This window comes from Babylonia areolata, chromosome 4 (genome assembly GCF_041734735.1).
Source record: "Babylonia areolata isolate BAREFJ2019XMU chromosome 4, ASM4173473v1, whole genome shotgun sequence".
NCBI classification, from domain to species: Eukaryota; Metazoa; Mollusca; class Gastropoda; order Neogastropoda; family Buccinidae; genus Babylonia; species Babylonia areolata.
Window position 1 is genome coordinate 36,840,461 of NC_134879.1, and position 22,659 is coordinate 36,863,119.

The 22,659-nt window shown below is 44.3% G+C and overlaps 1 protein-coding gene across 3 annotated transcripts in view; it reads right to left on the bottom strand.

The window, feature by feature from the left end:
* The window catches only part of LOC143281132 (xanthine dehydrogenase/oxidase-like), an 80,662-nt gene that overhangs the window by 16,145 nt on the left and 41,858 nt on the right, over positions 1 to 22,659 (bottom strand). For 2 of the 3 annotated variants that reach the window (XM_076586123.1, XM_076586122.1), the window contains exons 18-28: positions 20,386 to 20,567; positions 18,352 to 18,471; positions 15,252 to 15,482; positions 14,384 to 14,447; positions 13,826 to 13,895; positions 13,272 to 13,359; positions 5,672 to 5,758; positions 3,273 to 3,464; positions 2,500 to 2,645; positions 2,167 to 2,248; positions 737 to 832 (exon numbers count right to left, since the gene is read on the bottom strand). In XM_076586123.1, coding sequence (XP_076442238.1) covers positions 737 to 832; positions 2,167 to 2,248; positions 2,500 to 2,645; positions 3,273 to 3,464; positions 5,672 to 5,758; positions 13,272 to 13,359; positions 13,826 to 13,895; positions 14,384 to 14,447; positions 15,252 to 15,482; positions 18,352 to 18,471; positions 20,386 to 20,567 — 1,358 coding nt within the window. Of the gene's footprint in view, positions 1 to 736; positions 833 to 998; positions 1,251 to 2,166; positions 2,249 to 2,499; positions 2,646 to 3,272; positions 3,465 to 5,671; positions 5,759 to 13,271; positions 13,360 to 13,825; positions 13,896 to 14,383; positions 14,448 to 15,251; positions 15,483 to 18,351; positions 18,472 to 20,385; positions 20,568 to 22,659 lie in introns of those variants that run through there. The other variant, XM_076586124.1, reaches the window with a different exon arrangement.

A 22,659-nucleotide genomic window follows, 5' to 3' on the forward strand; every position in this document is an offset into this window, starting at 1 on the left:
AAGGGGAAGGGGAGAGACAGAGAGGGAGGGAAGGAGGGAGGAGAGAGACAGACAGAGAGAGGGAGGGAAGGAGGGAGAGGAAAGAGAGAGAGAGAGAGACAGAGAGACATACAGAGAGACAGAGAATGGGAGGGAAAGAGAGAGGAGAGAGAGAGACAGAGACAGAGAGAGACAGAGAGACAGACAGAGAGGGAGGGAAGGAGGGAGGAGAGAGACAGAGAGACAGACAGAGGGAGAGAGACAGACAGACAGATAGAGAGGGAAGGAAGGAGGGAGGGGAGAGAGAGAGAGAGCGAGACAGACAGACAGAGACAGAGACAAAGAGACAGACAGAGATAGGGAGGGAGAAGAGAGAGAGAGACAGACAGACAGACAGACAGACAGAGAAAGAAATCGATTTTTTTAATTTTGGGAAAAGAATAGGCTGTCAGCCTGTTTTCATCCAACCCTCGTAAAGAAAATGTATAGAGTTAGTCTAGGAAATACTAAAGAAATAAAATGGGATGAAAATACATATATATCGCATGGCAACGACAAGAACAAATAAATGGCACAGAAAGTATAGAATTCTCCACAAAATAACATAGTATGCACATGCGTTGGAGAGACAGACAAAGAGAGAGAGGGGGGGGGGCAGAAACAGACAAAGAGAGAGAGAGAGAAAGAGAGAGAGAGAGGGGAGAGGGGCAGACAGACTAACAGACAGAGGGGCAGACAGACAGACACACCAACAGACCTGCATGACCTTGGTGTGCAGACCCTGCCCCATCTCCACCCCTCCGTGAGAAATGAGAACTGTGCCGTCCGTGTAGATGTTGACCAGTGCTGCCCCCTGTCACACACACACACACACACACACACACACACACACACACACACACACACACACACACAGAAATGAGAACTGTGCCGTCCGTGTAGATGTTGACCAGTGCTGCCCCCTGTCACTCACACACACACACACACACACACACACACACACACACACACACACACACACACACACACAGAAATTAGAACTGTGCCGTCCGTGTGGATGTTGACCAGTGCTGCCCCCTGTCACTCACACACACACACACACACACACACACACACACACACACAGAGAAATGAGAACTGTGCCGTCCGTGTAGATGTTGACCAGTGCTGCCCCCTGTCACACACACACACACACACACACACACACACACACACACACACACAGAAATGAGAACTGTGCCGTCCGTGTAGATGTTGACCAGTGCTGCCCCCTGTCACACACACACACACACACACACACACACACACACACACACACACACACACACACAGAGAAATGAGAACTGTGCCGTCCGTGTACATGTTGACCAGTGCTGCCCCCTGTCACACACACACACACACACACACACACACACACACACACACACAGAAATGAGAACTGTGCCGTCTGTGTAGATGTTGACCAGTGCTGCCCCCTGTCACACACACACACACACACACACACACACACACACACACACACACACACACACACACACACACAAAGCGAACGACAGAAAGAGGAGGGGTGGGGTGGGGGGAACAGAGAGAGAGAGAGAGAGAGAGAGAGAGAGAGAGAGAGAGAGAGAGAGAAGCATACATACAGACAGACAAACGAACAGACAGGCAGACAGGCATAATTTATTCCAATAATGGCACTTTCAAGAAAACCTTTCCTGACCGTGAGGGAGTGCCCGTGACTGAAGCCTGACTGAAGGACACTGAGAAACGAATGATGAGCGCTTAAAGGCAGCTGTCAGTCAGCTCTGTCCTGCGAACCTGGGCCGGGTTGCAATAGCGAACTTCGTAGTGGTAAGTTTGCAAAGAGTTCAGAAAGTTGCTAACTCCACAGTAAATTCCATATACTTAGGAACATTCTTAACTCTAAGCAAACTAAGCACTGTACAAATCGCCTCGGGAAACCCGGTCCCCGTACACAGCCCTATATGCTAATGACTCCATATTTGTAAAAAGTCTCTCACAGATGATAGGCACCATATAAATATCAACTTCAACAAGAACAACACCAATGATGATACTGATGATAATAATGATGATACTCCCACTACGACTCCTGCTACAACTACCACTAATAATGATGATCATCATCATTTTCATTTTCATCATGTTCCGTCTTGAACTACACACCTGGTTAAGAAATTCCAAGGTGTAGCTCATGCCGAATTTGGCAGGTGTGACAGCAACACCTCTCTTCCTCCACCGGTTTTCACTGCAACACACACACACACACACACACACCACACACACACACACACACACACACACACTCCGCAAACATACAAACATTAAGGTATGCACAAACATGAAAGTATCACACATATACAAACGAGAGCAGAAAGAGAAACACATACATGCCTGCACACACACACACGAACACACAAACACACACACAAACACACACACACACACACAAGTATAGATAGATAGATAGATAGATAGACAGACAAATAATTTCCAGACCTGTTGAACCGATCCACTTCCTTCCGTCGCTCAGTGAACTTTCCCTGAGCCATGACGTCATCCCAGCAGCGCCGTAAAGTGCACTGCGTCAGAGGCGGTCCAGATGGGATGACGTCACCATCCGCGTAAAGGTTGACGTCACGAAGCTGCGTGCAAAACAACACAACTAACGTGTCGACACAAGACTGAGAAAGCTGTGTCCTTGTGTCACACAACACCGTTCCTTTCTTCACGAATGCCGTGTATGATATTTTTTCTGTCCCTTCCACAACAGCTAAGAAGAATAAGAATAAGAATGAGAATAACTTTATTATCTCCAACTGGAGAAATTTGGTCAGGTGCATTATCACAACGTTGGGTTATCACCTCGTCTGATTAACTAGAAAATAACAAAAAAAAATTTTGGTTACATTTTCTTTTATATGAGCGAGTGTGTACAAGTGTGTGTGTACATGTCTGCACATGTGTGTGTGTGTGTGTGTGTGTGTGTGTGTGTGTGTGTGCGTGCATGTGTGTGAATGTGTACCTGTGTGTGCACATGTGCGTGTGTATTTGCGCTCGTGCATGCGCGCACGTGCGTGCGTATGTATGTTGTGTGTGTGTGTGTGTGTCTGTGTGCACGCGAGCGGGGGTGTGTTCGTGCGCGTGCATGTGTCCTTGTGTGTGTGTCCTTGTGCGTCACGCATACACACATGCATGTGTGCTCGTGGTGTGTCGGGCACATGCCTTGTGTGTGTGTGTGTGTGTGTTTGTGTTTTCAGGGCTGAACTGACCTCTTCTGGCGCCACGCCCATCTGTCGAGCAGCCTGCAGCAGGGCCGTCTCCATGACAATGACAGCCTGTGGTGCCCCATATCCCCTGAAGGCGGTGCAGGAGGGGATGTTGGTGCGGCACAGGTAGGCCCGGGCCCTCAGGTTGGGGATGTGGTAACACGACTCGGCTTCCAGCACTGCCTTCTCCGCCACCTGCCCCGTGTCATGTATGGTATGGTGTTACTCTTTATTGTCATAACGGTTTTCTCTGTGTGAAATTCGGGCTGCTCTCCCTCCCAACGGAGAGCGTGTTGCTACACCGAGAGTGCCACCTTTTTTAATCACTTGTGTAAACAAAGTGAGTCTATGTTATAACCTGTTGTTTGGTTTTGTGTGTGTGTGTGTGTGTGTGTGTGTGTGTGTGTGTGTGTGTGTGTCCGTGGTAAACTTTAACATTGTCATTTTTTTCTGGAAATAGTTTGCCAATACCAAATCTGGCTTAAGCATAGTAGAAAAAAGATTTTTCACAGTCATGCCAATAATAGCTTGTACGTCTTCCGAATAAAACTGTATTTCCGGATCATGAACGATTTATTTCATTGAGGCTGGTTCCAGAATCCGAAAACACCATTACCATGGCCCAGTTGCTAGAACGCTATCTAAGAAGACGGCATGACATCGTTTCTTCTTGTTCATAATTACAAGAAAAGAAATACAAAGTTCGTTTCTTTATTTATTTATAGTCTGTTCATCTTCCATGATGATATCAGACTGAAAATAAATTATATTATTGATAATATTATCATTATTATTATTTGGATTATTATCATTTCTATCATAATGATGATGGTTGTTATTATTAATTAGAAATCAACATTTCTGCATATTCGAATGAAAAGGGGGGCGGTTGAGGTGGAGGGGGGTGGGCGACGGGGAGGGGACTAAGAAAGGAAGAGAGAGAGAAAGAGAGAGATAGAGAGAACAGAATGGGGAAAAGAGTACAAAATGTAAAATGGAGAGGGTGACTGTCAGTGACTGGAGAAAGAAAAAACAATATTGGAAGGGTGTGTGTGAGAGGACTGGGGAAGCTGGATTTGGACATAAAATAATCAATAATCAAGTATTGTATGCACTACTTCTATAGATTATCATTTGAAAAGAAGTTCATGTGAGGACCTACAATAAACAATCAACTGGACTGTTTAACACCTAACTGGCTAACTTTAATAAAGAACAGTTTGAAATATATAACTGTATTCCAAAAAATATTAACATTTGAAACTGGTTTCAAAAATACAAAGCCTGGACAGAAAACATAGTTATACTAACCACACCATCGATGTGTTTACTGCATATGAATATTCTAAAGCTGAAACTGAAGTAACTGGAATGAACATAAAAGAAAATTGAACCGAAGGTTACTTCGGTCACTAAACCTGTAATCAGACTGGTGTGTGCAGATCTACAGATGTAGCAGTGTGCCTGAGGCGATGTCAACTTCTCCTTTATGGCCGAATGAAATGAATTTTTAGATAATTGAGATGTGTCAAGAAAGCATGAATTAAATGGTGTTATTGCCTCAAATATGATTATATTTCTATTGCGCTAAAAAAAAAAAGAAAAAAAAAAAAGGCTCACAGCTTTAGATATTAAATTTGCTCGAATGACGTCAGCGGCGGAACAGTGTTGAAGATTTGACTACTTATTTCTTATTTCTGAACAGAACATCCGTGGTTCGATCCCGCAGGCAGGCAGGAACTTCCGATTTATCACTTCATCCGAATGACTAGCGTCCAGACAACCACTCAAGGTCTACCTGGGAGGGTGAGTGTGTGTGGGGGGGAGAGAGGGTGGGGGCTTGGTGGGGGGGGGGGGGGGGGGGGGGGGGGGAGAAAATACTGGTGACTCTGGGATTCGAACCATTGCACTCAGATTATCTCGCTTGCTGGGTGGACGCGTTACCTCCAGGCCATCACTCCACTGTGCTACTGCGGTGGTGGTGGTGCTGCTGTTTCTTTGTTTCTGCTGCCGAGACAGCTTTGATACTGCTGCAGAGGTTGGTGTTGCTGCTGCAGGGCACTCATTTTACTCACCTTCTACGTCCAGCACTGCCTTCTCTGCCACCAGCTACTCGTATTGTGCTGTACCCCCGAAACGGAGTATGGCTGCCTACTTGGCTGGGTTAAAAAAAAGGAGGGGGGGGGGGGGTAGGGGGGGGGGGAAAGAACAAACTTGTGCATACATAAGAGTGATCGTGGGAGTTGAAGCCCACCAAAGCAGGAGAAAAATGTGTCGTGTCGTGTCGTGTTGCTAACTGACTGACTGACTGACTGGCTAACTAACTAGATAAATAAATAAATAAATAAAATAAGGAACATGAAATAAAATAAGATAAAATGAAAACACCTGGACTCACTGACCGAGTGAGACAGGTCCAGAGAAGAACCTGCGTTCATGTAGTACTGCACGTCAAAGGCCACGATCTTTCCTCTTCCGTCCAGCCCCATCTGCACACACACACACACATGACAGCGAAGAAGATGACACTGACAGGAAGGAATTTTCTGAAAACAATTGTTGTGAAAACGATAGTTGTGAATGTTTTTGCAAGACAGAAAAGAAAGAAAGAACGCTAAAGTGCTGTGATTGTGGGGGGAAGATTCACTGGACCTGTACTGAGCTACCACTGTATCAGCTGTGTGTTTATATCAACACACAGCGAAAATTCACCTGCGGGACGTGTGCGGCTAAATACATAAACGACAAAATTGCAGAGGAATTCCTGGCGATCCAGCAGTCTCTCAAAGCCAACGCTGTGCCGGAAACACTGCTGAGTACTGCCCCACACCAAGACAGAGCATCGGGTGTGTCTGACACATCCGTCAGCCAGCTAATTATCTCCCACCACCAGGAAACCACCACAGTGCTGCGAAACATGGAGGCAGCCATGACGACCCTAGCTGAGCAGGTACAGCTGGCAGAGGAAACTAGAGGCGATACCTTGGCTCAACTAATTTGTGACAGATACACAGTCACTCAACAGTTACCACAGTCTTCGGAGATAAGGGGAGAGAAAAAGCCCCGCAGCGAGCAGAGAAAAGACGACCACACTACTCCGGTCCCTTCCGCATCGCTTCCGGACACCATCCCTCTTGCTGATGCCAAGACACCAGACTGCGCCCCTTCCACTCCCCCTCCCCCTCCCCCTCCCCTCACTACAAATCCCTCTCAACCTTTCCGTACCACACGGAACCCCCCTCCCTCCACCTCTAACCATCTCTGCAGCACAGGAGGAAAAGCCCCCCTCACCACGCCTCGCCAACCAGCAGCAAGCCCGACACCCACAGAGATGTCGGAAGATAGCAGCGATGACGATGACAACACGTGCGCCAGTTCCTGCGAAGAAGAAGACGAGACAGATAAGCATACCGTGAACAAGGAGACCGTCAATAGTGAAGAGACAGACCCCTCTCTCCCCCACCTCCTCATAGTGCATGACTCCACCCTGAACGACGTAGACAGTGCTAGACTAGGGAAATCATACGGACTAAAAGTAACAAAAAGAAAGGCTAGCACAGTAAAAGACTGTGGTGCAGAAGTAGACGACAACCTCGACGCCATCATGCTACATGTCGGGGTGAACGACCTGAAAACAAGGGAACCAGAGGCAGTAGGGACTGATATCAAAAACCACATCTATATGCTCCTCAGAAAAAACAACAAGAGGAAAATAATTATCAGCAAGACAGCACCAACAAGGGACGAACATCTCAACGCTAAAGGAGCCGTTCTGAACGCCCTGCTGTATGCCGAGTTCCTGACTGAGGAGAGGGTGTCCTTCATCTCCCACCACAAACTGCAGAGACAGGAGAAGAAGGGACACTTCCTGAAGGACGGCCTCCACCCATCACAGAAGGGGTCTGGCATCATGGCTGGCAACATTGGTCGCCATGTGCACGGTCTCTTCTGGGAGAAGGCCAAAAGACGGGGACAACACAGGAGCGCTCCTGTCAGTCGGGCCAGTGGACAGACGAGGGACAGAGACGCCGGGCGCAGTGACCAGGTGACCAGAGGCGACCAGCGTCACCATGACAACGTGCCACAGGGCAAGAGGAGGGGCCGCTACCACATGAATTATCCGGACCACCACGGTGACAGACATCCCAGGCGTGATGACCACAACACCCTTCATCGGGATCATGGCAGGCACTACCATGACAACTACAGCAGGCGGTACCGGTACTACGTCCGTGACTGGGACAACCACCGCCGTGACTGGGACAGGGACGACAACCACCGCCGTGACTGGGACAGGGACGACAACCACCGCCGTGACTTGGACAGGGACGACAACCACCGTCCTGGTGACAACCGCCATCGTGACTGGGACAACTACCGCCGTGACTGGGACAGGGACGACAATCACCGTCCTGGTGACAACCGCCATCGTGACTGGGACAACTACCGCAACAGTCATCGTGGCCGGGACAACCGCCGCTTCCGAGATGACAACCACCGTGCCTACCAAGACGAGAGACGCTACCACGACAACCACCACCGATACACTGGTCAGACAAGGCTCCACCCGGACAGAGACGATAGGATCACTGCTTTCCGGGGGCATCAGAGAAGCCGTGACTACCGTGCGTCCCGTCATAGTGATCGTCGAGACAGACACTATATTCACTGGACTGACAGATAGTGAGACACGCTTAATGTAAGGTACTGTCTACAAGATAAGTCCTGGAAGTATGCGTTTTACTGACCATTATGTTACACTGACCTTAGCACTGTACCAACACAAACAGATACTTGATAAAACGATTGTAATTTCTCCTGAAGACCATAGCACCGTAGCACAGAATTAGAGACACCATTGAATCAAATACCGTTGTGAAGATACTGTCGTGGAACATCAAAGGTTTTAGGGAAACTATCGACGGAACAAAAACAAACAAGTTCACAGAAAAAGAAGTGACAGATTTATTTTCAAGCTATGATATCGTTATTTGCCAGGAAACACACCTGGACAGGGATAAGACCAAAGATATATTTTTACCTGGCTTTGCAACAGGGGTACACTACTGTAGGACAAAGCGAGCAAAGGCACAGAAAGCCTCTGGTGGAATATCTGTATTTGTGAAAGAATATTTAAGACCAGGTATTAAGTTCCTGCCACAGAGCAGTAGTGACATTGTGTGGATGCTGATAAAAAGTTTTAATACAGATCAAGACACTTATGTTGGCTGTGTATACATACCACCTGAATTCTCCTCCTTTGGACGTGACCACACACGGGACATATGGGAACAACTAGATAAGGATGTAGAACTGTTTACCACAAAAGGTAATGTCATTTTGTGTGGTGACTTCAATGCACGAACTGGTATGCTAGATGATTTTATCCAGATGGACGGTGAGAACAATATGTATGATATCCCATTTAACTACACATGTGATTATGTGCACAAAAGAAGTTCGTCAGATAAAGTAGTACAGAAATATGGAAGAAGGTTTGTTAAACTATGTATGGAAAATAATATGTATATTTTAAATGGCAGAACTCTTGGTGACTTACATGGTAACCCCACATGCTTTTCGCCAACAGGGAAAAGTGTCGTAGATTACTTTACGTGTTCCCAGGACCTTATGCGAAAGGTGATGAAATGCAAGGTCAAAAATCTTACCATGTTTTCAGATCACTGTCCTATCGAATTGTTCATTCATCTACCAGTCACAAGAAAGAGTTCACCCCCTGTTAGTTCTGTCAGTAGAAAGGAATGTCCCACTTTAAGAGACTCAAAATACAACCGTTCTTTCTTTTGGGAGGAGGGCTCTGCCGAAAAGTTAGCATCAGCACTTAAGACTTTGTCAGTTTCAAATAAGATAATCTCTATTAACGAAGGACTCGAAAAAGTTAACTTCCGAAACGTACATACTGCCAAAGAAGAAATTGAAAACTCTGTGTCAAATCTCACAAACACTATTATTGCAGCGGCCGATTTATCGATCAAACATAAGATTAGATGCACGAAACGGAAAAAGAAGCCGTCTAAAAAGTGGTTCACACATGACTGTTTCATTCAAAGGAAAGAGGTGCGATCTTTACTGAATGCATTGAACAGAAATCCTTTTAACAGAAATATTCAGAATAAATACTTTTCTTGCCTGAAAGCATACAAGAAGACCATAAAGAAAACAAAAAAGACGTACAGAAATGAACTTGTGAGAAGTTTAAACACAGCAATGGAGCACGACCCCCAAAAAGTTTGGAAAATACTATCTGAACTAAAAAATGCAGATAGTTCTACTCAACCGCAGAGACACACATTATCTGCAGGTAAATGGATTAATCATTTAGAAAACTTGATAAGTAGTGAAGTACCCGTTGATAAAGCTAGGAAAGAACACGTACAAAAAGAACTTGATAGAATAAAACAGACTATGCCAGTGTTTGTCCTGGACAATCCTTTTACGATGACTGAAATAATGCGAGCCGTAAAGAGTCTCAAGACCAATAAAGCCCCCGGTAAAGACGGAATTACAAGCGAAATGCTCAAAGCAAGCATGTCCAGCATCAGTGCTACTGTATGCAAGTTATTCAATGCCATATTTCAGACTGGTATTTATCCCAGTCAGTGGAAAGACGGAATAAATGTTCCTATCTTTAAAAGTGGAGACCCAACCAATCCTAACAATTATCGGGGTATAACACTCAACAGCACCTTTGGGAAACTGTTTTGTCAAGTTATCAACAGAAGAATTGAAACATACCTAGAACAAAACGAGTTACTAATAAAAGAGCAGGCTGGTTTCAGAAGGCATTCTAGAACCACTGATCACATATTCATCCTGAAAAAGATAATTGACAACACCTTAAATAAAAGAAATGGGCGTCTCTACAGCTGTTTTGTTGATTTTAATAAAGCATTTGACAATATATGGCATGATGCACTTCTTTTGAAACTAAACAAAATTGGGATAAATGGAAAATGTTTCCACATTATAAAAGAGATGTACCAAAATTCAACTGTATGTGGTAAATCAAACGACGGGTTCACAGATTCTATCGCAGTTAAAAAAGGAGTGCTTCAGGGAAATGTTATTAGCCCCACGCTATTCAATATTTTCATTAATGACATAAGAGAATATATACACGATGACACCTCACCATACATCAATGAAACAACCAAGACTCAGATCCCTTATCTGTTATATGCGGATGACATTGTGATGCTCTCGACAACAAAAGTCGGACTACAAAACAAACTAGACCAACTACATGAATACTGTCTGCAATGGGGGCTTAAAATCAACAGGGACAAAACAAAAGTCGTAATTTTAACAAAAAACGACCCCAAAATACCAGTGCTCTTTTCATGTGGCGATAACTGCATCGAAACGACGGATAGATATAAATACTTGGGAGTTATTTTTCATAAGAGTGGAAATTTCCACCTTGCTGAAGACCACTTAGCCAAACAAGGACATAAAGCAGCGCATGCTCTGAAACGCAGTGTGCGAGGGAAAGAAGTAAAAATTGATGTAATGACGCAACTGTTTGACATTTTAGTCACCCCAATTCTCAGTTACGGCGCTGAGGTGTGGTTTCCATTCAATCAAACTGCGACAAACTTCTCCACGCCCTCTATGCTGTTCAACCAATTTGATGCCTTTCTCTCCGCAAAATGCCCATCAGAAAATGTACATGTCAACTTCTGTAGGAGCTTAATGGGCGTACACAAAAGATCAATTAAGTTACCAGTCCTGGCAGAACTGGGCAGATACCCCATTTCTCTGACCGCAGTGTGTCAGGTCATCTCATTTTGGGTACACATCATAGAATCAAAAGAAGATAGCTATTTGAGGCAAGCATATGATGATATGTTATCGATGGATTCATTGGAAAAAGTTCCTTGGCTTAATTTTATCAAAAAGATACTGGTTTCAATTGGATTCTCCCACGTGTGGGAGAACCAAGGCACACTCAGCATTAAGCGACTAAAATATTCAGTCTTGAATAAACTACAGGATAAATATGTTCAATATTGGAACAGCAGAAAGAACGAGACCATTTCAAGGCTCTCCTTTTATTGCAAAATTGCAAATACTTATACATTACAACCTTACCTGATCAGCTGCAAAAATACTAAACACAGAGGAGCACTATGTCGATTGCGAATAAGTGCACATGAACTTGAAATTGAGCGTGGACGTCACTACAACGTAACTAGGAAAGACCGGCTATGTAAATCATGTGGAGTTATAGAGGATGAACTGCATTTTCTGGACAAGTGTAGTGTGTACTCTAACTTGAGGTCTCGCCTACTTGTGACAGTCAATTCCCAGTCTTCGAATCATTGGCCAGATGGCACTGGCAACACAATAATCCAAAGGCCGAGTTCTCTGTTGCCACAAAATTATTTCCAACCAGAACTGGCAAAATACATATATGAATGCTTTAAAGTTCGCAGTCCATAGCTATGTCTTATGGAATATCCTGCATGTGCTCACAACTTATTGCTTTTACTTTTTGTTTGCTTGTTGTGTTTAGTTTATAGTGTCCATAATTCCTATGATGGTTTTACGACAATTAAATGAGTTCAGAGTTCTGAGTTCTGAGTTCTGAGTTCACACACACACACACACACACACACACACACACACACACACACAGAGTCTCAAATTTAACACCACTGTAAACTTACCTTTGGGGCTTATCTGGTGAACACCTACCCCCCACCCTAACCCTTCATTTTGGATTGAAAATTGTGCTCCTGCCCCAGTGTGTGTGTGTGGTGTGTGTGTGTGTGTGTGTGTGTGTGTGTGTGTGTGTGTGTGTGTGTGTGTGTGTGTGTGTGTGTGTGTGTGTGTCACAAAGAGAGAGAGAGAGAGAGATTAAGACAGACAGTCAGACGGACGGACGGATGGACGGACAGACAAACAGACAAAGACACAGACATAAACCAATGAATGATAGAATCATCAGATCCACAGACCCTTTATCTGCCAAAGAAATGATGTCTGGTAGAGAGAGAAACACAGAGACAGAGAAAGACAGACAGACAGACAGGAAAAAAAAAGAAAACAGAGGAACCAGTCAAGTATGGGAGAGATCCTCAGATCTACATAACCTGCATTTTCCCAGGAAAGGGTGTCTCGCAGAGAGAGAGAGATAGAGAAACAAGAGACAGACAGAAAAATCCCAGGAAAGGATGTCTGGTAGAAAAAGAAATACAGAGACAGACACACAGACACATATACACACACAGCGGCAGACACACAGACAGACAGACACACAAACACATGTACACACACAAGAGACACGCACACTGAAAAATCCCAGGAAAGTATCTCTGGTGGAGAAGGAAATACAGAAACAGACAGATACACAGAAAGACACACACAAAAATATCCCAGGAAATGAGGAGTTTGCATTATACTCCCAGTTTGGTTAAAATTAATATATTTACCAGGTCAAACTGATGTAAACCAGGTCTATTTGCACCTCTTCGCCAAAATTTCGCGGCACCTCAATGATAAGACATCTCGCTAACAGTCCACCGTCTGCTAGCCAATCAAATGCCAGTTACAGCTGGAGCTAATTACTTATTCACAATGGCCACCATTTCTGAGACGAGTATATTCTATTGTCTTGCGTTGTCTTTGCCAAATTTGAATGCATTAGAAATGTTATTTTCTTCCATGTTTGTTTTCTGATGCAGCTTTCTGGGACGTTTTCAGAATTCATGTCATTTACATCGTTTGCGTCAGTTTGTGACATCTAATTCGATGTTATGTTTTGCGAAATCCCTCTCGCTCAACTGTTTTCCTGTCCTCATGGCCTCGCCGCAATACTTGGAATGACTTGTCCCGATCTCTTCGCATGGCACACCACTTTTCGATATGCGGTCTAGTGCTGTTTCGTTGAGAAAGAAATACAGAAACAGACAGACAGCTACAGGCAGACAGACAGACAGGAGTACCAGGCCAGTGCAGGGGAGTTTCAGATCCACAGACCTTGTATTTTCCCAGGAAAGGATGTCTGGTTCCTGTCATCATCATGTCTTCCTGGCGTTCCAGAACACAGCGGACTGGGCGCTGGTGTCTGTACACACACACACACACACACACACACACATATATATATATATATATATATATATATACACACAAACACATACACACGCATACATACACACACACATGTATACACACACATACACCCATCCAATCAAACACACACACACACATATTTTATTTCTTTTTTACTCATATTTTCGGAGGGAGGGGGCGGGGGGCGGGGGGGTTGGGGTGGGGGGTGGGGGGTGGGGGGGAGGGGTACCGGGTACGATGTGAACAAGCGAACAAGCTTATTCTTTTACGCTCAATAAAAATCATTTTGCCTAAACAGACTTGACACACACACACACAAACATACACACACATACACACCCACCCACCCAGCCAACAACAAACCGATCAAACACACACACACACACACACACACACACACACACACGGACGCACGCACGCACATACGATTCAGCAAAGAACAAGGTAAAGTCTTTTACTTGTTGGCAGCAATGACAGTGGGCAACACATGCAAAGCGAAACGACTCTCTTTGCCTCCGAATCCGCCGCCTGAAAAATAGATTTCAGACTATTCACCGGAAACACACACACACACGCGCGCGCATGCAAACACACATGCACACGCACACAAACACACACACAGAAACACACACACACAGATACATACAGACACACAGCCATACAAACACACACACACGCTCTCTCTCTCTCTCTCTTTAACGCACACACAGCAAACACACGTGCACACACACACACACAGACACACACACACACATGCACACCCACACGCAGACACATCAGTATGTATACGCATAAAAATAGCATCAAAATGCGGGGAGTGCGTGAGTGCACGTGTGAGATCGGGGTTGTGTGTCTGTGTATGTATGAGTTTTTGTGTGTGCGTGTGTGTGGGCGTGCGCGCGTTCGTGTGTGTATGTTTGCGTGTGTTTGTGCGTGCGTGCGTGTGTGTGTGTTCTCAATATAATGACATGTACACTTCACCGACGTTTCTGCAGCGTTTTGTCATATCATCTTACCAATTCTCCGAGCTCGGCATTTCACTTTGTTCTTCGACACACCAAGACTTTCGGCTATGACTGTCTGAAAACCCACAAAAAAACACATGACAACATTATCTGTTCTATGGAGGTTCAAGCCTCACCACAGTCAGTTCCAGCTTGTCCTGAAAAATGTTTTGGGCGTCAACATGTTTTCCGTAGACATGATCACTCCATCCTATGGGAAGGCAGCACTTCAAAATCACGGTTGAGTTTGCGAGACAGTTGCTTGGCCAAACACTTGTCTGGTTACCGGCAATAAGGTTATGTTGAGACCAAGTTACCCGCATGAAGTACGCTGACAACGTGACAAGTTAACTGCATGAAATTAAAGAATGGTGAGACTAGGAGGATCAAGGATTAAGAAACAATACAGTGTCATAACGCTCTCCATGTACATGGTACATGATGTTTATACTGACGATTCAGCTAGCACACATAAAAATGAAAGGTACAGTGGAACAAACCCAGACACTTCCTCAAAAAAGGAAGCTCCGGGCATGTCCATATACCAATCATTTGACATGTACATACAGCAACAAGGACAGAAGAAATGTGCAAACACAAATTAGCTTTATTGTTTGTAACCTGCATGAAGGTGAGAATCTGTGCGGAACTGACGACCTCCACAGCCAGGTCCTCTGTGGTTCAGAGCGTGACAAGTTACCTGCATGAAGGTGTGGTTGAGAACATGGAATATTACCTCCATGAAAGTGACGATGAGAACATTACAAGTTACCTGCATGAAGGTGACGCTGAGAACAGGACATGTTACCTGCATGAAGGTGATGATGAGAACATGACAAGTTACCTGCATGAAAGTGACGATGGGAACGTGTCAAGTTACCTGCATGAAGGTGGGATTCTGCGTGGAACTGACGACCTCCACAGCCAGGTCCTCTGTGGGGAAGGCGATGGTGCCATGTGTCTCCAGGTAGAAGTGTTCCTGAGCCTCCACGTGCACCTCCCCCTCCACCACCACACGCACGTCCCCTCCCTCCCGCGAAAAGGCCTCCTCCACATCACCGCACGTCAGAGTCTGGCCCCACGGGTAGAAAGATTCCTTCTCGATGGCGTCCTGGGAACATCACAGCAAACAGATACTGACTCTAACAGAAGAACCTTTCTTGGCGTCCTTGGAGCATCACCGGTAAAAGATACTGACTCTAACAGAAGAACCCTTCCGACCATTCTGCTGTCATATTCTCGCTTAATATTTCAAAACCTACAAGAAGCAAAAAAGCCGTTACTCGTTGCCACCTGAAATCCATCAACATTAACACTTTTTCTTCTCAAGCTGCTGAACGCCTCTTCCAAAATTTCTTCACGTACCGACGTCTGTACACATTACAATACTGTCCTCTCTCAACTGCTGGATGAACATGCACTACCCACTACACGCATGCTCCCTGATAGACCTTCCGCCCCATGGTACACACAAGACATTCAACTTGCAAAAGGCAAACGTGGCCAGTTGGAACGGCGATGGCGATCAACAAAACTGAATGTCCACAATCAAATATTCCGAAAACAAATAAATAAAGTCAAACATATGATCCCATCAGCGAAGACAAACTTCTTTTCTTCTCAAGTTATCGATGCCACATCCACCAAAACTCTTTACTCTATCATGTCAAATCTTCTCAGTACTGCAAAAAAGACCCCTTTTTCTGCCTACACTTTATCTGAACTCCCCAATGTCTTCTCCTCTTTTTCGACAGAGTCCAGAATATTCGTTCCATCTTAGAACAAATGCCTTTTCAAACTGCCCATCCGGATCCTCAATTCACCGGCACTCCTCTCCAAAACCTTTAATTCATTGACTGAAATAGAAGTCATGAAATGAAAGAAATGACAATAAAATCCTGTGAGCTCGATCCTATACCAGCCGCGGTCTTTTCCCAGTATCTCACAGCTTTTCCTCACAATCACCAATATTGTCAAGTCATCCCTTCTCACTGGAATGTTTCCATCCACTTTCAAAACTGCAATCGTCCGGCTTCTTCTGAAGAAACCCAACCCTGATGCAAACATTTTGAAAAAAAAATATCGCTCTTCCATTCTTGTCCAAACTCCTTGAAAAAGCTGTCCTGAAGCAGCTAAACCACCACCTTTGTTTCAACAATCTCATCCACCCATTTCAGTCTGCCTATAGCGCTGACCACAGCACCGAAACCACTCTCCTCCACATCCTGAATAATCTACTGCTGGCGTCCGACTCAGGAAAAAAATCCCTTCTCACTCTTCTTGACTTGTCAGCCGCCTTTGACACGATAGACCATTCAATCCTTCTTTCCCGTCTTCATTGTACATTCGGTATCATCGGCACTGTTCTAAACTGGTTCAAATCTTATCTCACCGACCGATTCCAGTCTATCATTTTTGATAATTTCCAATCTGAACCCGTTAAAATCGAACATGGAGCCCCACAGGGATCTGTTTTATGCCCAGTACACTTCACTGCTCCTCTCCCTGAAATTATCAACTGCCATAATGTCATTCATCATTCTTATGCTGATGACACTCAACTCCAGAAGAGTGATACTCCTGAAAAATTGTCGTCGCTCTTGCAAGAAACATCCAACTGCTTCCTGGACATACAAAACTGGATGACTCTAATTAAGCCACAGTTGAACGCGGACAAAACGTAGGCAATGATCATAGGAACTAAACAAAAACTCTCCTCCATCATAACTCACACAAACTTGGCAGTACATCCTTCCCTCTTTCCAGTTCAGTCATTAAACCTCGGCATTGTCCTTGCCAACACACTCTTCATGCAAAAATTTATCAGTAAGACATGTCAATCCTGCTACTGTCTATTGCGGCGCATCAGTTCCGTCCGGGAATATCTGTCCATTGACATCTGGGCTTGTCGTTTCTCTCATTCTCTCTCGCCTTGACAACTGTAACTCTCTATTGTCTGGTTTGCCTGGTTCATGTATTCAGTCTCTTCAGCGCAAACAGAACTCTGCTGCCCGACTCGTCCTCAGAAAGAAAAGATCTGAGCACATCACTCCTCTTTTGCAACATCTCCACTGGCTACCTGTCTCACACAGAATAAAGAACAAGATCAGCACTCTACGTTATAAATGTATTCACAAATCTGTCCCTTCCTATCTCTGTGGCTGCCTTCACCTCTACACTCGATCTCGCTCTCTACGATCGGCTTTGGATCCACTCTGTTTACGCATATCCAGATTCAAACATTCGATTGTTGGCCGCCGTTCGTTCTTTCTCTGTCTCTGGACCTTGCAATTGGAATGAACTTCCTCATTCTCTTAGTCAAGTCTCCGCACTCAGCTCTTTCAAGTCTGGTCTTAAAACCCACCTCTTCCCTAAATAGCCTCCCTTCCCTGACCCTTTTCAGTTTTTCCAGTTTTAGAGTTATACATGCGTGTGAATGACTGGTGCGAAAGCGCTTTGATTTGTCTCTGCACAAGATTCTGCGCTAAAGAAATATAATAATTATTTATTATTAACCCTTCTCGATGGTGTGCTTGGAACGTCGTCGCAAACAGATACTGACACTTAGAGACGCGCGCACACGTGAAAGGAACACGTGCACAGCCCCAGACATGATTCAGGAATAACTTATAACCATTCTTCTCTCTAAAAAAAAAAAAAACCCAAAAAACCCAGAAGAACAACCCCCTCCCCCCCCCCCCCAAAAAAAAAGTAAATAAATAAATAAATAAATAAAAATCAGGACGCAAAGCGTTCATGGCATGCGTTTGGCCACCTCATGTTTTTGTTGAATGGTCAGCTCTCCTTCTGCAATCGTTTACTGCCTGCTCCATGTCATGCTGTGAGTAAATCGAAGCATTTCAAACAAAAATTTCCAGAACTGTCAGGGGAATACACTTTCATCAACAGCACCAACGTTTCAAACGTCACTGGTAGAGCTGGTTGAACTCACACAGGAAAAAGGCAAGAGGGAGACTTACCGCAATGGTAATGACGGGATCCATGACGTCATAGCTTATCTCCACGGCCTGGGCTGCTCTCTGTGCGTTGGTCAGTGTGTCCGCCAAGATGGCGCCAATTACCTGCCCCTGGTTAACCACCTGCGCACACCACGTTGACTCTGACACTGACACTACAGACTGTACCAATCTCTGCCCCCGTTTTGCTATTTGTTTATTCCGCTATTACTATCGGATTAGACACACCATATTTGAAGATTTAAAGATTCATGATAATAATAATATTGATAATAATTATAATAATGATTATACTACTACTACTGCTGCTGCTACTACTATTAATTATTATCATTATCATCATTCATTTTTATATAGCGCTATAATCCGACCACAACCAAGCTCTAAGCGCTTTACAAATCAAGCACCTGAAGTGAAACGAAAAAGCACATAAAATATGAATATCATAAAAACACAATGCAAAAAACCCACAAGGTAACATACTCGCAATACTGCAACTGTTACACTCCAACACACACACACACACACACACACACACACACAAAACACACAAAAAAACCGTGTTTTAACAACTGAGAAAATAGCAAATTTCTCTTAAAATATGTACATGTTAAAAGAAGCATGATTATAATTTGCATGCTATACATTTGTAAAAATTGTAAAATAATGTTTTGGATAGAAAAGGTAAAAGGGATAAAAATCGGCAGTCATTCTCCCTTTCGAACCACATCACCATCATCCATCTACCCACCCCTATTCTCTCTAATCACCTATTACACACACACTCACATTGCCATGAGCCTGGGACAACAGCACTGTTTGAGTTATAACAAGTATTGTTTAAAGAGATAAGTTTTAAGATTTGCTTTGAAGGTAGATGAATAAGTTGCTTGTCTGAGAGCAATAGGCAGAGGGAATTCCAAGTTGTTGGGCCGAAGAAAGAAAATGACCTCTTTCCAAAGGAGTTAAGTAAGTATCGGGGATCAGTTAGCTGGGAGGAGTCAAAAGATCTTAATGTTCTGTTTGGCAAGAATGGGTTAACAAGTTCAGACAGATATGAGGGTATGGTACAACAATTCAGGCACTGAAAGGATAGACAGGCAACTTTATGTTCAATTCTGGCTTGAACAGGCAACCAGTGAACTGTCCGCAGGAGAGCAGTAGCACTATCTCCTCGTTTTTTTAAGGATGGGTCGAGCTGCACTATTTTGTATTTTCTGGAGTTTGTTGAGTTTATCATTAGGAATGCCAGCTAAGAGAGAATTGCAATAATCTTGGCGGGATAAAATGAAGGCGACAGCAAGTTTGTTGGCAGCATCAACAGGCAGGAAGGGGCAGATGTTACTAATCTTACGAAGCTGAAAGTAAAGACATTTACACAGGTGATTCACATGAGTTTCCATCGTGAGGGATGAATCCAGGTAAAAACCAAGATTGTGGCCAGTACGAGAGAATGAAATTGCTATGTTAGAACAAATGATAGACGTTGTATTTATCTGCTTGAGCTTATTTTCATGACCAGTTCTGTTTTGTCATCACTCAATTTCAGTTTGTTTTGTTTCATCCACTTTGCTATATTTTCTATACCAGTTTTAAATTCAGATGCCAGACATGGAACATCAGTGGGAACAGCGGAATTGTATAGCTGAGAATCGTCAGCAAACAGATGATTGTGAGATACACACTGTTAGATGATCACACTTAGACGTTGTGTGTACATTGTAAAGAGTACCGGTCCCAGGCTGGAACCTTGTGGTTCCCCATGTCTGAGCACTGATGGAACAGACTGGTTTCCATTTACAAGGACAGAGTGCACACACACACACACACAGACACATTGACGCAGATAGATAGATAAATAGATAGACAGATAGATAGATGGGTAGCGTTGCCCTGTGGCGAAGTGCTGTCTTGGAGTTGAGTATTTCACACAACACAGAAAATTGCGTTTTGGCACATCAAAGTGACACAATTCCTTCTCCGCAAAAACAGTAACACAAATATATCCTCCGACTAAAATACAACATAAGGCAATACCTCCTCCGAGGCAAATATTTCCTCAGCATCATTTCCCGTGATGGTCCAGGTTCCCTTGCCAGGGACATCCTTGTGGGAGATGTAGTCCACGACCCCTGGCATACTGAGGGCGGCCGTGGGGTCCACCCTGACAAGCTTGGCCCGGGCCTGGCTGCTGTGAACCAGGGCAAGGTGCAGCTCCCCTGTTGAACACGTCACCCTCGGCTTACCTCGCTTAAACCCGTCATGTCCGGGTATGGTCAAAGGGAAAAAAATTGTTACCTCCTTTATCCGTTTGCTGCTACTAAGCTGCAATGGAAAACGCTGTCGTTCTTTACTAATAATATGTTATGCAATGTTTAAATGAATTATGTTAAATTCTTGATAGCAAATTTTGATTATCTAGGGGAAGATATTTCTTTAAAAAAAATTGGGAACGGAGGACAGGATGATTAACTATAACAGCTGAATCAGCATGATTTGGTTCTATGCTTTCTGTGCTTGTACAATCCTAGATTTCGTGGTATTCATTTCTATTATTATGTATTTTCTAATGTAACAGTATCTATAGTTTGGTCATGCGTCAAATTACTTGCAACATTAACTCCTTTGGTAAAAAAATGTTATCTATTAGAAAATGTATTTGTCAATCTTTAAATCAGATTTTCCCATGCACTTAAATTCATATTTTGGATTAGCCCGGCACAAAGGACAGGAAAAAAGAAAACGGTGAATGGCTGTGGTTACTGTGTGAACCTGTTTTGTGTGAAATTGTCCCAGACCAGGGCAATGTTTCCATATTGACCTCATGTCGTGTGAACCTGTTGTATGTGAAAAAAAATGTATTATTGTCCTAGACCAGGGCAATGTTTCCACACTGACCTCATTTCCCAACTGTAAATGTTCACTCAGCTCAGGTCAGACGATTGTGTGTTGACTTTGATTGTTAATACACCGTTGAACATTTTCATTTCATCAATCTGCTGGTTTCAAGTCTTCAGAAAAAAATCTGCTGGAATCCACATGTAGTCTGAGGTGGATTATTAAAAACAGTCAAAGGTTTTTCCAAGGCCCTCTCTTCCATAGGGCTTCACGGCTTGCCTGTACAGAGCACCAAAGTTCTTCAGGCTCAGATGTTTTGTTTTCCCGTTTAGCTCTTCTTGAAACTATGACAAGAAACACAAGACCATTTACAAAACATTGAGGATACAATGGCAATAACCCTTCACTTAAGAATACTCTAGCACTCCAATTGTACCCGAAAGCTTCAACTCTGGCAGCATAAGCAAAATCGTTATTCTAAATGTTATACCCTACAGGCAGGAAAGAAAAGCTATAGATGGTCAGGGAGTTGATTTCTTCTCTGTAGTCAAGGCATTTTCTTTAGTTTGATTCCCTTTGAGAAATATTATGAACAGGTTGGTATATATATTATCACGTTTTTAATTTCTACCCCTCAACTGCTGTGACTTGGTGAAATGATGTCAGTCTGGCATGCGTTTGAAGCGCAGTTTCTACTCTGTGTGTCCTTTCAATAGCATAATTTACAATGCTGAACACTAGTAACTCCCCCCAAAGAGTACCGGATAAACAATGGTGAATGGCATCCTGACCTGTAAGCTTAGTCTTATCTCAGTGAGGTGAAGCCCTTCACTGACCGACATACTCAGTGAGGTGACCGCCCTTCACTGACTGACATAGTGAGGTGACCGCCCTTCACTGACTGACATAGTGAGGTGACAGCCCTTCACTGACTGACATAGTGAGGTGACAGCCCTTCACTGACTGGCAGACTCAGTGAGGTGACCGCCATTCACTGACTGACATAGTGAGGTGACCGCCCTTCACTGACTGACATAGTGAGGTGACAGCCCTTCACTGACTGGCAGACTCAGTGAGGTGACCGCCATTCACTGACTGACATAGTGAGGTGACCGCCCTTCACTGACTGACATAGTGAGGTGACAGCCCTTCACTGACTGACATAGTGAGGTGACAGCCCTTCACTGACTGACATAGTGAGGTGACAGCCCTTCACTGACTGACATAGTGAGGTGACAGCCCTTCACTTACTGACATAGTGAGGTGACCGCCCTTCACTGACTGGCATACTCAGTGAGGTGACCGCCCTTCACTGACTGGCATACTCAGTGAGGTGACAGCCCTTCACTGACTGGCATACTCAGTGAGGTGACAGCCCTTCACTGACTGACATAGTGAGGTGACAGCCCTTCACTGACTGACATAGTGAGGTGACCGCCCTTCACTGACTGGCAGACTCAGTGAGGTGACAGC